The sequence below is a fragment of the Podarcis raffonei genome, chromosome 1, assembly GCF_027172205.1.
Source record: "Podarcis raffonei isolate rPodRaf1 chromosome 1, rPodRaf1.pri, whole genome shotgun sequence".
Classification (NCBI taxonomy): domain Eukaryota; kingdom Metazoa; phylum Chordata; class Lepidosauria; order Squamata; family Lacertidae; genus Podarcis; species Podarcis raffonei.
The window spans coordinates 68,995,438-69,008,727 of NC_070602.1; the positions used below are offsets into that span (position 1 = coordinate 68,995,438).

The following is a 13,290-nucleotide window of genomic DNA, read 5'->3' on the forward strand; positions in this document are numbered from 1 at the left end:
CTGAGTCCATATCCTTTGGGTGAATGTAGTCAGTTCTCCACCCCACAGGATCTTATGTAGGCATCATGCCTTCACGTAGTTACCAACATGTGAAGTGAAGAGCAGGATGAGCTCCCTGGCCCTGCCCTCCCTGTAATATCTCCCATTGCCCGATCAGGAATCTGCCTGATATGAGCATAGTAGATTCCCTACTGCAGTCCTTTGCCCTCCAAAATGTGGAGGATGGCAGGACCAGCAACGGGGACCCAGCAGATGAAGTTGAGCCAGTGAGTATGGCTTTCCTTTCCCCCTTCTTTACATTTGGCTACAGTTGTCACATCTTCTGTTGAAAATTTTTGAAGCTATAATTTAAGTTTTCTGAAGCAGAGTTGTCCATATCTTAATTTAAAATTGGCAAGTTAGAATGGAAGTAATTCAGTTGGAAAAGATCAAATACCACATGCTGCTTTTAAATTCTCTTTTAGTTTTTCCTTCTGCAAATGCCAGATTTTATTTCCTTTCCTTAGAAACATGTGCAGTAAATAATGGTGGCTGTGATCGCACTTGTAAAGACACCTCAACAGGTGTTCATTGCAGCTGTCCTCTTGGATTTACCCTTCAGTTTGATGGGAAGACATGCAAAGGTAGAGTTTAGACCTTTTTTTTGCAATGTTCATATAGAAATTGCTGCTTTTGCAGCATCCCAATGAAAACCTTGCCATTTGTAAATTATTAAGAAAACAAGCAAAAGTGGGAAGCTCAGCTGTAATTTGCATATGGTCCTTTAAATAGTCTCCACTTTCAAACAGTTAGAAATGGGTGTTTAGGGTGTTCATGTCTAAAATACATAGTAAACATAACCCAGAATTGGCAATTGGCTGGGGGTTCTTGGGCATGTGCATCACATTTTCTGACTTTTCTTCCATTCATGTAGAACCAATATGGGTTGCAAGAAGAATGTGTAAGAATGAACTATCCACCTTCCATCATTTAATTTACGACACTATTTATAAGGCAAACCAATATGTCACAAAACAACGTGAACGTTTTTTTAGTTCCCCTTAACCTCTTGTTTCTGCATTTCTCACTGGTTCTGTGGGCACCTCCTCTTGAGGGCAGATAAATCTGCTTCCTCCGTGCCCCAGGAGTCATAAAACGATCCTGCCATACCTAATTCAGCAGAGCTGCCCAGCTGTGCCTGAGGCTGATAGACCAGAACAGTAAATCACTGAGAATTGTCACAGGCAGCCTCCTTTGTAGTTGTGTATTCTGGCCTCATAGGAACCTTTAATAAATTTATTTTATTACTTTATTGTGTTCATGCACACAGTGTATGAACTACAGGTTTAATCAGTGGGAATCTGACTTAAGCCCAGCGTGATAGTACTTTTAAAACTATTTTTATATAACAACAATTTATTATTTGTACCCGCCCATCTGACTGGGTTGCCCCAGCCACTCTGGGCGGCTTCCAGCATATATAAAAGCATAATAAAACATTAAAGCTTCCCTATATGGGTCTGCCTTCAGATGTTTCCTAAATGTTATATAATTTAAATATTAAAATGTTATATAATTGCTTGAAACTAGAATCCTCGTGGCCTAGCAGGGTATTTTTTTTAAAAAAGGTAGAGAATCTAATGGTTGCTGTATAAGAAGATGGGAGGAGCACTCAGAAAATGGTTGATATTTATGGTATTTACCTGTTTTAGGATCTGTCAAGAAAAGGAAATCAAGCTTTGTATCCTTTGTTTCTTTATTTACAGATATTGATGAATGTCAGGCCAGTAACGGTGGATGTGATCACTTTTGCAGAAACACCATTGGTAGTTTTGATTGCAGCTGCAAAAAAGGCTATAAATTATTAACTGATGAAAAGTCTTGTCAAGGTATGTGCAGGGGCAAGCAATAAAAATATAAATATGTTTGGAACAGTTTGAGCATGTAGGTAGTAATGAGGTGCTAATGAATTCCAGAAATAATGTTCTGGAGTTGAATTTATTTCATGACTCAGCTTCTGTCAGCTTTAGTAGGTGCATTAATCCATTTTTCTAGACAACCATTTATGAAGCCATCATTGACAATGACTTCTGCAAAGCAGAACTGATTACCAAGAACCCAAAACTCAATCCACTGTTCTTTATCTTTTGATTGTTGTTTTTTTTAAGATCAGATGTAGCATGACAAATAGGAAATGTAGAATTTATGAGAGTTCACGTGAAAGTAACATTTGAATACAGTTTGTGTTAGTATTAAGTCTCTCATCTTTCCACCTAATCTGTTTACCAACCACATTCTTGCTGGAACGATCAGTAGTTAGCTCATTATTTAAAAACCTACACAAGTGCTAGCTGAATACAGTATTTTGTGCACCTAACTATTATTAATTTTTCTACCAATTACTTATCTTTTAATCCCTGATCTCAACCTCCATCTGGGTGTTGTCTATGTACAATGTTCACCTTCTGGCCTCTATATGGCTGGGTTATTTCTAGAAAATGTAAAAGGTAAGGTAAAAAGGTAAAGGGTCCCTGGATGGTTAAGTCCAGTCGAATTGCACTATGGAGTGCAGGACTCATTTCTCTTCAGGCTGAGGGAGCTGGCATTTGTCCACAGACAGCTTTCTGGGTCTAGTGGCCAGCATGACTAAACCACTTCTGGCACAATGGGACACCATGAGGAGTGTCAGAGTGCATGGAAACACCATTTACCTTCCTGCCACAATGGTACCTATTTATCTACTCGCTCTAGTATGCTTTTTCGAACTGCTCGGTTGTCAGGAGCTGGGACAGAGCAACGGGAGCTCACCCCGTTGCACATATTTGAACTGCCGACCTTACGATTGGCAAGCCCATGAGGCTCAGTGATTTAGACCACAGCACCACCCACGTCCTGTTATTTCTAGAACAATGATTTCAGTATTAAATGTCATATAGCAGTTGTATTAAGTACCAACAAGATGGTGTATTCTGGATAAACCAAGGCATTCCACACACAAAATGTATGGATGCCGATTGCCCTATTAAAAATGGGAAGAGCCACTTCTAGGGGGTGGTTGGGATTAGAGAACTGAAAGGGGAGGGGGTGCTTACCACCTTCCTTGCCCATTTTTCCAAATTTCCTCCAGAGCAGTGGCCTCCTTTTTAAATTCAAGAAAATATTTATTAAAATCTGTGTTGGAGGAAGGAGCTGTTTTAAGAGGCAATGTGGAGAGTGGAAATAGCAGGTGAGAAAAGGCACACCCTTACAGCGATTTCATTCTCACCTCCCCACACCTGCCTCCAAACTGTCTTTCCCACCTTTTAAAGGGCAATCAGAATGACGTTACATGCATCAGTGTGTAATGTTTAGTTTGGCCCTTGCAATGCAAAAAATACTACTTTTTTATTTTCCTCTGAGCAACTGCACCTTCCTTCCTTACTGTCTCCTCCCTGCTTGGATTATTAGGAAGGTTGGTTGGCTAAGGAAAGTTTTTAAAGAACCTCAAGTTCCAACACCTCTATTTTTAGAAAATACCTGCTGGCTATCGACTTACTATATTTTGCCTGCCCAGAGATACAAAGAACCACTTTATTATTCTGCAGTCAGTGGCATTTTAATCAGTAGACCAATGTTTTATACCGTTGTTAAGTCAGTAGGAAAAAGAAGAAGGAAAGTTAAGTATTGCTTGATAAATATTGTTTCCTCTTTGCCTGGTCTCAGCTACCTTATAACAAAATGTTTTCAGTGGTCTAAAAAAGCATAAGAATTCACTTGAACAGCAGTTCTACTCTTTGGTTTGCCACATTTGATATACTAACTGCCTCATGGTGTTTTAAAATCCAGTACTTTTTCAAAAAAATCCAGTACTTTTCTTTTCATCCAGCTTTCCTAGTATATAAATGTCTCCTAATCATAAAGTGAAATAATGAAGTGTCCCTTTAAAAATTGCAGACATTGATGAATGTACATTTGAAAGAACATGTGACCATATATGCATCAATCATCCAGGCACTTTTGAGTGTACTTGCAACAAAGGATACACACTCTATGGCTTCACACATTGTGGAGGTGAGTGTATATATAAAGTTCTTGCTGGCATGCTTATTGCTTGTGCTATCTTTAACATCAATTGGAAATGTGGGTTTTAAACCCAGTGCTGCAGATTTTTCAGATGTTTGCCTTTCTCCTTTTTGGTCAGTTTGAAGCAGAAAACTACTAACTGTGTATTTATCATACTTTTGCTGAAGTAACTTTTCCTTCTCACTTTTACTGGAAAGCAACTATGTCTATTAGAACAAACAGTTGCATTCCACACTTGGGTACTAAGAGAGAGGTTTTGCAGAATGGCTGCCTGCAAAACGCCCATAGGTTTCAGCAGGTATTATGCACGGTAGCTACCTCCAAGGCTAGCCCTAATTCAAAAAGGTTTCAAAAAACAGATTATGTTTGTAATTTAGTTTTTTCTAACCGAAATACGTAGACGTAGCTTTGACAAGCTAAGTAAATCATTTACAGTCTCGTATGGTTTTAAAATGTTCCTGTGGGGAAAGCCTGGGCCTTCAAGTCATTTTATTTTGATCCCGACATAACATTAAACCAAACCGTGACACTTTACTCCACCTCTGGCTCTTCTGCTGTGAGTTAAGTCATGGTTTGGCTTAGCATGTTGTCCAAACCTAGACTTCTGGTTTGCTCCAGTCAAACACCCGCTCTAAACCAATAAGAAACATTGGTTGCGGCTTGTGGTTTATCTAGAGCAAGACAAATCATGAGTCTGGGTTTTGACATTTGTTATTTTGTAATATTTTAGTTCTGTATGCATTTTGTTTAGTAATGTATTTTGTTGTTTATCTTGTGCTATGCATCCTGGGTTCTTATGCCCTGGGCTCTTAGAAGAAAGGGTGATTAATAAAATAAAATAAAATATATACATATTTAGGTTCCCTATGCTTCAGAACTAAGCTCACTTATTTGGCCCAAAATTCTATTGAATTTTACAAGCTTACAATTAAGAGTGTGTGTGTGTGTGTGTGTGTGTGTGAGAGAGAGAGAGAGAGAGAGAGAGAGAGAGAGAGATCTTGCCACACTTTCTATATATACCATAGTCCAGCAGTAGCCAACTTGTGCCCTCCAGATTTTGTTGGACTCCATCTCCCAGCCAACATAGCCAATGGTGAGGGATATGGGTGGAGCTGGAATCCAGCAACATCTGGCAGGTGCCGCATTGGCTACCCCCAGCATAGTGAATGTATTATTGTACCCAGCAGTAGTTTTGCATGTGCTACTCTATGCTGAGCACAGTAGGAACTGCACTAATTTTTTGGTTAAATGTCTCTCTCCGTCCGCCCCATTCTGCCATAGATGTCAACGAGTGTAGCATCAACAATGGTGGCTGCCAACATACCTGCGTAAACACACTGGGGGATTATGAATGCCACTGTGATGCTGGCCACAAATTACACTGGAACAAAAAGGACTGTGTTGGTAAGATTCAAGAGCCCCCAATGGTTTTTGCAACTTTGGTTTCCTACACATTTGAAGCAATTTTGGTAACAATGATCCATTGCTCACAGCAGTGTGGATCTGCATTATCACGGCCAAAGACAGACAGTACTTTTTAAGAGCTGGAAGTGATCTGAAAGAGAGTACACTTCTCTTATCATACATCCATGTTTCTTTTATCTCACCGTTGCATCTGGTGAACCAGGTTTCTGAAGCAGTCAAATATCTTTAGAATCTGCTTACCATGAGGTGAAAGTGTGATACTAAGAGCAGTGATCCATCTTTCAAATTGCAGCCAGTCCTCTGAAAAATCTATTGTATGTCTTCAGCCTGCAGTACTATTTTGTTTCTAACTGGCCATCATGGCTGTCTGTCAAAGCTGGCTTAAAAACAAAACAAAACAGGAGATACTTTCAGGTCTTTGATGCTTTCTTTCCTGTGCTTTTAATCTGGGCTGTTTTTTCCTTTTGCGGTTGCCTGCATTAAAAAAAAAACAATTTCAGTATTTTATAGAAAAGAGGAAATGTATATATACTGTTTGTGCCTTCCTCCTTCATCAATATTGATTTTGTGCCATGCATAGCTTCACATTTGCATTTTAGAACCATATCTGTCATTAGTTTTCTTCTCCTGTGTGTATCTGTATTTTGCCCTATAGAAAGGTCCATGCCTGATGTCAGTTTACCCAAAATATCTCTGCACTGCATTAAGACTGATGGAAGCAATAGGTGTTTTTTAATCTGCCCCTCTGACATTCATCTGACCTCTGGTAAGTCATGCAGAACACAGTGATTATATTGTTGTTGTTATTTCTAAGTAAAAGAATAGAAACCCTAAAAAATTCTGGAAATATTCATTAAATCATATGCCACTATCCATATGCACATTCTGTAGTATTCATCTCCTGCTACATGAATTTATACCAGATTTCCCTTGTGAAAATCACTTGGCAGACAAAATATTCAAAATAAATAAATATGCGTTCTAGACTTAGTGATGCGTCACTTGTGCCTTAGTACTGTAAGCTTGAGAGTCTATTCAGAAACTGGACTGAGCTTCCAGGAGTAGATTTCAGTAGTATTCTAGTATGTGTTTCTGTTTTATTGTATAGCTTTATGATCTGTCTCTTAGGCCTTGAAGATTCCTACAATATAAAATGTGGCAGCCCTTCTCCACTTAAGAAAAAAAAACAAAATGCCAGTGAGTCAACTGCTCTAGGTAAATTATCTGCTATATATTTTTCCATGTTGGGCTTGGGCTGGTTTATATCTTTTAAGGGTTCTGCTTAATTAAAGAAATTGTGGTCAATTAATTTACTAATCTGCCTAAATTTGCATCTGAATAAAACAGTTATGAAGAAAACACTCCCTTTATTGTAGCAGGTACCCTCATAGAAGAGGTATTTCCTTGTAAGGGAAAAAAAGGGGGTGTTTTTTAAGATGGCACTGCCAACCTTGGATTCTGCAAGTGCTTTTATTGGCAATTTTTTGGGGGAAAAAATCTGCTTCCCAGTTAATCGGGGGCACTTTTTAAAACTGATCCTAAGGTTTTTAATCAATTAACTGAATAAATGTTGCAACCCAAGTTTTGTGCTGCTGTTTTGTTAAAAAGGGCAACCAAACTAGAGTAGCCTTTTGTAGATTCTTGAAGACAGTGCATAGTTCAGTGGCAGAGGGGAAGATCTCAGCTTCATTCATAGGTATCTCTTGTAAAATCATCTCAGGTTAGCAGGGTTTGGAGAGCAGTCTTTGGCAGTGACTTGTGCTCAGGACGCACAATGCTGGTCTAGGTGGATCATTAGTGTGGCTCAGTGTAAGGCAGAGTTCACAAGTGGCACCTTTAACAAAACGTGTTCCTATTCAGTCCTACAGGATTGTCATTGCTACCATTTTTTGTTCTCCATGCTCCACTTGTCAATTAGCATCCCATGGCCATTAAGCACACTCAGTCCTTGTTAAGCTGTTTTCCCACCCCAACATAACCCATAGTTCTCCCCTAAAGTTTTTTTGTAGTTCTGCAAACTTTGGGATTTTCCCCAAGCCTGGTGATACATCCCTCATTTATGTAGGCTTTGGATCCAAAAGCAACAGCATTCACACATGAAAATAAGAAGTAGAAGGGATGGTTCTGCTTTTAAATGCATTAGGGATGCTGCTATACAGTCTACCAGTTGCCAGGAATAGTATTCATATGGCATTAGTGGAGCAGATGAATTGCAAATTTTGTCTTTGTTTATTAAGTTTTAAAATATCCTTCATCTGAAGATTTCAGGGCAGTTTGCAGCATAAAAATACAAAATAAAAACACAAAAATACATAATAAAAACGAAGAAAAAAAGAAAGGACCCTCCAAACACTTTTAAAAGGACATAGAATGTTAATCAGCCAAAGGCCTGGTTGAAGAGGAACATTTTCCCCTGGTGCCTAACAATGTATAATGATGGCACCTGGTGAGCTTCCCTGGAAAGAGCATTCCACAAACTGCTTATTGCTTTGCTTTGACTTTATGTGAAAGCTCTTTCTCTTGGAGAGAGAAGCAGGTGGTCACTTTTTATTTTCAAAGTGTTGATGATGCAGTGTTTGAAAGCCACCTGAGTTACCTGCTTGGTTTTACGTCCTTGCATAGGAAAGTAACAATGTTAATGTTTCTTCCTGAAGATCTTTCTACCATCAGGACAAGCGTAACCTTTAAATTTAATGAAGGAAAATGTAACTTGAGAAAGAGTAAGATGTTTCAAGATGCCCTTCATCATATAATACCAGGTATGGATGAATATGCGTGATTAAAACGGCTTAATTTTGTAGATCAGTAAATGCTAGAGGCTCCCAGTGGTGTGTGATGTGTAGTTGTGGTTACTTTTTGAAGGACCTTGGTAATGTTTGGTCATGATCATGCACTATAGATACATGATTAGTCAGAACAATATTATTCTGCTTCCCTGCAACCGCTCTGTCCAACGGTAGGGCCATAGGACAGGTCCAGGCCTCCTTTCACTTCTGCTGCTATGTGGTGCTTCAGACCTCCTCACCTAATAACCCATTGTTAGGTGCCAGGTGGGATATGGAGCCAACACCCATCATGGAACTGAACACATGTATAGCCTAAGGTGATCCGAGTTTGAAAATAGCTTCAGCTGCAGAAGAATCCAATGAGAGGAGTTTAAGATAATTTTTCTATAGTTTGATAGTCTACAATAATTTCTGTAGCCAGTCATAGGCAAGGCTGCGTGAGGGATGGTACAGTGTTAATGTCAGTAACTGGGTTGGAGCAAGGCTGCCCTGACCGATATTGGTCAGGTGAAGAAATGGACTTTTGAGTCCAAGACGAAAGAGAATGGGGGCCATGGCAAGAGTGCAAAATAGACAGGAACCTTTGCAGTCAGAATGTGTGCTTGTACATCAGGTGTGTAATGGGGAAGGCTTAAAGATTAGAAAGCATTACAGCTTAAAGAACCATGGCTGGAGAACTTCAGATTACCTATCAAGTTATGTTACAGGGCAATTAAGGGGGAAGGGGGACATATGGGCAGTCTAAATGGGATCTGTCCCAAAGGCTAGTGATTATGTATGTGCATCACCAGGAAAAGTGTTGAATACATCTAGACTGACTTGATTTCTTGTTGATGCAAGGGTACACAGCTCAGCCCATGTTTGAGGTGCCGCTGTAAATTTTTCCAGATTAGTTTGCTGACAAGTGACGCAGTAAATGTCTGGACTCCCAGACATGGTACCTAATCACAAGCCTAGGGCCACCTGGATACGTTTCCTTTCATTCTTAAAAGAAACACAATATGTGAGCAAATGCTTAGAACTATAGCCATGCAAATCTTCCTAGTAGCAAACTGACTGAGGTCCTGGCAGTCCAAGTTTGAACTTTTAATGGTGTAGAGCTTTGTCATAGCTGGTTTAAGCGTGTAAAAGGAACAATGGAGCTAATTTTCAATAAACTAATTTGGGCAGCATTAAGACCTTGGCACTGGTTTTAGTCTAATAAAATAGAAAATGTGTCCAAATACCAGACTGTACCATACACCATCGAGTGCAGTTGCTTTTCGTTTGTTAGCATCTGGAATGAATCATACAGCCCCATAAACATTTTCTCGGCAACATTTATCAAGCCTTAGAAAGGCCCTACAGCATAGATGGCTCTTGCTTCCTTTAATTTTCTTCACACAGAGAAACATAATTCAGTAATGGAGAAGAACTTCTACTATGTAAATCTGACGTGCAGTTCTGGCAAGAGAACTCTTGGAGACCTCAGCAGCTTGAAGGCAGCTAGAGAAATGTTTATATCTGCAGACTTTGAGCTTGAAACAAACCAAAAGGAGGTGACAGGTTGGTTGGAAAGGAACCCACAATACATTTGAAAGATTATGGGTTTGAGGGAGCTTTATTGCAGTTTGTTCCTTGATTTCTCTCTCTTTCACTTTCACCTTCATGCAAAAAGAAAAAAGTATCTCCTGTTTTAAAGCTTTAATATTCATTTCCCCTATGGTCAGAAAGCTACTATCACTAGATGTTCACCATTTAATTGCTGTCTGTTTTGGGTATATTGAAAAGTTTAACACAGAATAATGTATTGCCATAGTTAATAGTCTACCATTATTGCACTGACAACTCTTTTGAATCTAGTATTGTTGCACTTTAGTGCTTTCTGCTCTTGATCGCGACCACCTGTACCTTTCTAGAAACATGCAATCTGAGCTGTGCACGTAAGAGGACTGAGAAAAGACTTCGTAAAGCAATTAGAACATTGCGGAAGGTGATCAATAAAGAACAATTCCATATTCGCCTGTCTGGTGTGAATCATGATGTGGCCAGGAAGTCTGCCAGGGTGCTGGAAACACAAGAAGTCTGTGGCCTGGGTCAAAGGCATGTGGGCAACAAATGTGGTGAGCACAGATGTGATAAGATGCATTGATCTAACGCGTACGTAACGGTGACAGAAAGCTAAGAAAGACCAGAGTCTGGTGATGCAGCGCAGTGGAATTCCACCAGAGTGGAGCGTCTCGCAAAGTGCTGAGCGGGGAAACCTCACTTGGATTGGCTGTGGGCACAGATAACCCAAGTGGGGTGGAGACAGGAAAAAGAAACCATGATTCAGCTTTACGGGCATTAGCAGGAAGACGCCACCATGAGTCTTGGGCTCACACATTTCTACCTTCCTCTTTTTTTCCCTTCCTGCACAGCTGAGAGGTGAGCTTCAACAGTGTTTAACTTCACTTTCCATAAAACCTCATATGACCTTATGTATGGATCAGAAACTTTTCAAACTGCAAATTCTAGTCAGTTTCAGAGCAAGCCATCTTCAAACCACGAGTCATATATTAAACCACAATCTCTGATTTGTGCAACATGACAAGCGAGGATTAGTGGAAAGTGAGAATAAGTTCTGCTAAAGTCCTCATTGCGGCCAATTGCAGGGGAGATGGCAGGGGAAGTGTGTGAGCACAAGACTCAGGGTGACTCTTTCCTTTTCATTTCTGTAATGCTCAGCTGTGGCATCCAGTGGGCTGGCTGCATGAGGGCTAATAAACCGTGTGACTAGGCTGTATTTGTATCCTTCTGAACTCCATAAATTTAGAAGCGCAAGTGTTTCCCAGTTTTTACCCTCTCTATATTCATAAACGAATCTCCCCTTCACACAGTAAGTTGTTAACTGTTGCAAGTATAGGCATGTGAAGCACACATTAGGCATTTGCACAGACTTTAAATGTTTAGTAAATCTGATGCTGTTATTTTAGGTTTTATTATCTATATTATAATGTTGTTAGGATGGTGTTTTCAGTGTTTGCATTTTAATGTTGTTTGATTTTAACTTCCATCATCAGCGCTGATTTTTTAAAAATTGTGTTATGGGGCACAAATGCGTCTTTCAGTCAGTCTTTGTTGTACTGTAAGCATATAAAGTGACACTTCACCAAAAGAACATTAACTTTCACTGTGGCTCAGTTTTATTTTTCCTAAAAAGAAGAAAAAGTGACACAAAGAACTTTCTGTTTAGAAATTCCCCCCCCTGCTGTTTTTTTCCGTGTATCTGATTCCCAACATCTTGCAACTTTCTTTCCTTTCAAATGAAAAGATCTTGAAAGAGGTGCTGGGGGAGAGGGGAATAAATTTTCCAAACCAGAGATAAATAGCTGGCTATTCTGCCAACCTGCTGCTTAAGGAATAATAGACTCAAGACCTAACTCCTAATGCGCATAATTTACCCATATGACCACAGCTTGTGAACCAATAAACACCAACACAAAAAGATCCTAAAACAATACAGAGGGCTGCTTAGAAATAAGTTTCCATCGGGTTTTTGTGTTTTTCTTATAAAGTCAGGGCATGGCTCTTAGGGGAACAGTTAGTTGTGGATCACGACCTCTTTTATGAGGCTCACCTTTTTCCATCATGGAGACACTATAGAGTTTGTCCATGGCATCAAAATCTTAAAGGCTAAAAGTATTGAATAGAGTGAAAGAGCCTTTAAATGTCCTTATAACTACTATTCCTGGCTCCCTGGAGTTGCCTTTCTCCCCCTCTTTCTTTTGCATCAGAATAGCTTTCACTTTTTCAAAGAGTTGCAGTGATTAAGAAAAGGATTTTAATGGTCACTGAAGACAAACAAAGACAGTGGTTATAGGAATGAATCCTGCTGAAGGCAAATGGTTCTTCAGCTCATTTGAAGGAAAACAAGCAGGTTGTGGGGAAATAAAAAGCAGGCAAAGAAAGCTTGCTGAATCCTTGATGTAGTGCCATTATTTCCAAGTCGTTGCTCTTTGTTGTGAAAACAGACTTTTTTTGTACTGTGTGGCACACCTTGTGCTTTATTCTGTGGGACTAAAACTTTGCAGCTTAATTTTTAAACTAATATTTGTACAGAAGCATTTAAGGCTGTGGCGACATTTTTATTTCAGTTTTTGCTCCATACAGAGTGATCAGTTGTGCTTCAGTAGCTTTAAAAATGTGCACACTGACACACCCACTCTTTGATTTTCAGGGAACTGGACACATGATAGAGTTTCACAAGCAAGCATTGACCTTAAATATTTCTGAAAAGACTTAGCTCATTTATAGTGTGGCCATTCTAATGAATGCTGCATAAGGGTCTCTTTTAATAGGATGGAGATGGAAAGGGTTATATTTTACAGCCATGGAAAGAACTATCTGAGGACTATCTGACTGGGAACCAGTCCTTTGATAGGATACATAACTCTGCAAAGAATGGTCAGAAATATATAGTCCTTATTTTGAGGGGCGGGGAGGAGTAAGACAAGGAGATGGGCGGGGTACTAATAATTTAAACAAACAAACAAACAATTTTAGGTCTCTTTCCCAAACATACCAATGAGAGATTGTTTCTGCTGCTTCTGTTCAAACTATTAAATATGCAAAAGCCCAGACAGTAGCTTGTGGATAGTTAGTCAAAGAACTTTGAAATCCCACTGATTTTGGTGGGAGAGGGTCACTCTACTTCCTTTCACTGAAGTGAAATTAAACAGGAAGTTGCCTTATACTTCAGTAGTCTAGTTAGCCAAGTATTCTATGCTATAATTATCCCAGAGAAGAGGAGTTTATGAATCAGTCCTGTTACCAGTTATTTAACTTGAAACATTTTCACTGACCTATGGTTCTGCCACAATCAGAGAGCAAAAAGACTTAAAGTCCATGTAAGCCAACCCCTCACAAAGTAGGACAATCCATTTGGGTTTCTGTAGATGGTTGTTAAAAACCTGAGAGCAGTCTTCTTGAAACAGAACAGATGATCAAGCCTTTACTTGAGGGTCAATTTTTCTATTTATAGGGAAAGCAGAAGCCTTCCCCTGTATGTGACCAGACA

The 13,290-nt window shown here is 39.5% G+C and overlaps 1 protein-coding gene across 4 annotated transcripts in view; it reads left to right on the forward strand.

Moving 5' to 3' along the window:
• Window positions 1-13,290, forward strand: part of SCUBE2 (signal peptide, CUB domain and EGF like domain containing 2) — a 46,759-nt gene that overhangs the window by 20,947 nt on the left and 12,522 nt on the right. For 2 of the 4 annotated variants that reach the window (XM_053391588.1, XM_053391578.1), the window contains exons 8-16: window positions 507-623; window positions 1,746-1,868; window positions 3,913-4,029; window positions 5,323-5,445; window positions 6,122-6,232; window positions 6,595-6,681; window positions 8,121-8,225; window positions 9,639-9,797; window positions 10,151-10,354. In XM_053391588.1, the coding sequence (XP_053247563.1) occupies window positions 507-623; window positions 1,746-1,868; window positions 3,913-4,029; window positions 5,323-5,445; window positions 6,122-6,232; window positions 6,595-6,681; window positions 8,121-8,225; window positions 9,639-9,797; window positions 10,151-10,354 (1,146 nt within the window). The remainder of the gene's footprint in view (window positions 1-506; window positions 624-1,745; window positions 1,869-3,912; window positions 4,030-5,322; window positions 5,446-6,121; window positions 6,233-6,594; window positions 6,682-8,120; window positions 8,226-9,638; window positions 9,798-10,150; window positions 10,355-13,290) is intronic. The other 2 variants (XM_053391596.1, XM_053391602.1) reach the window with 2 other exon arrangements.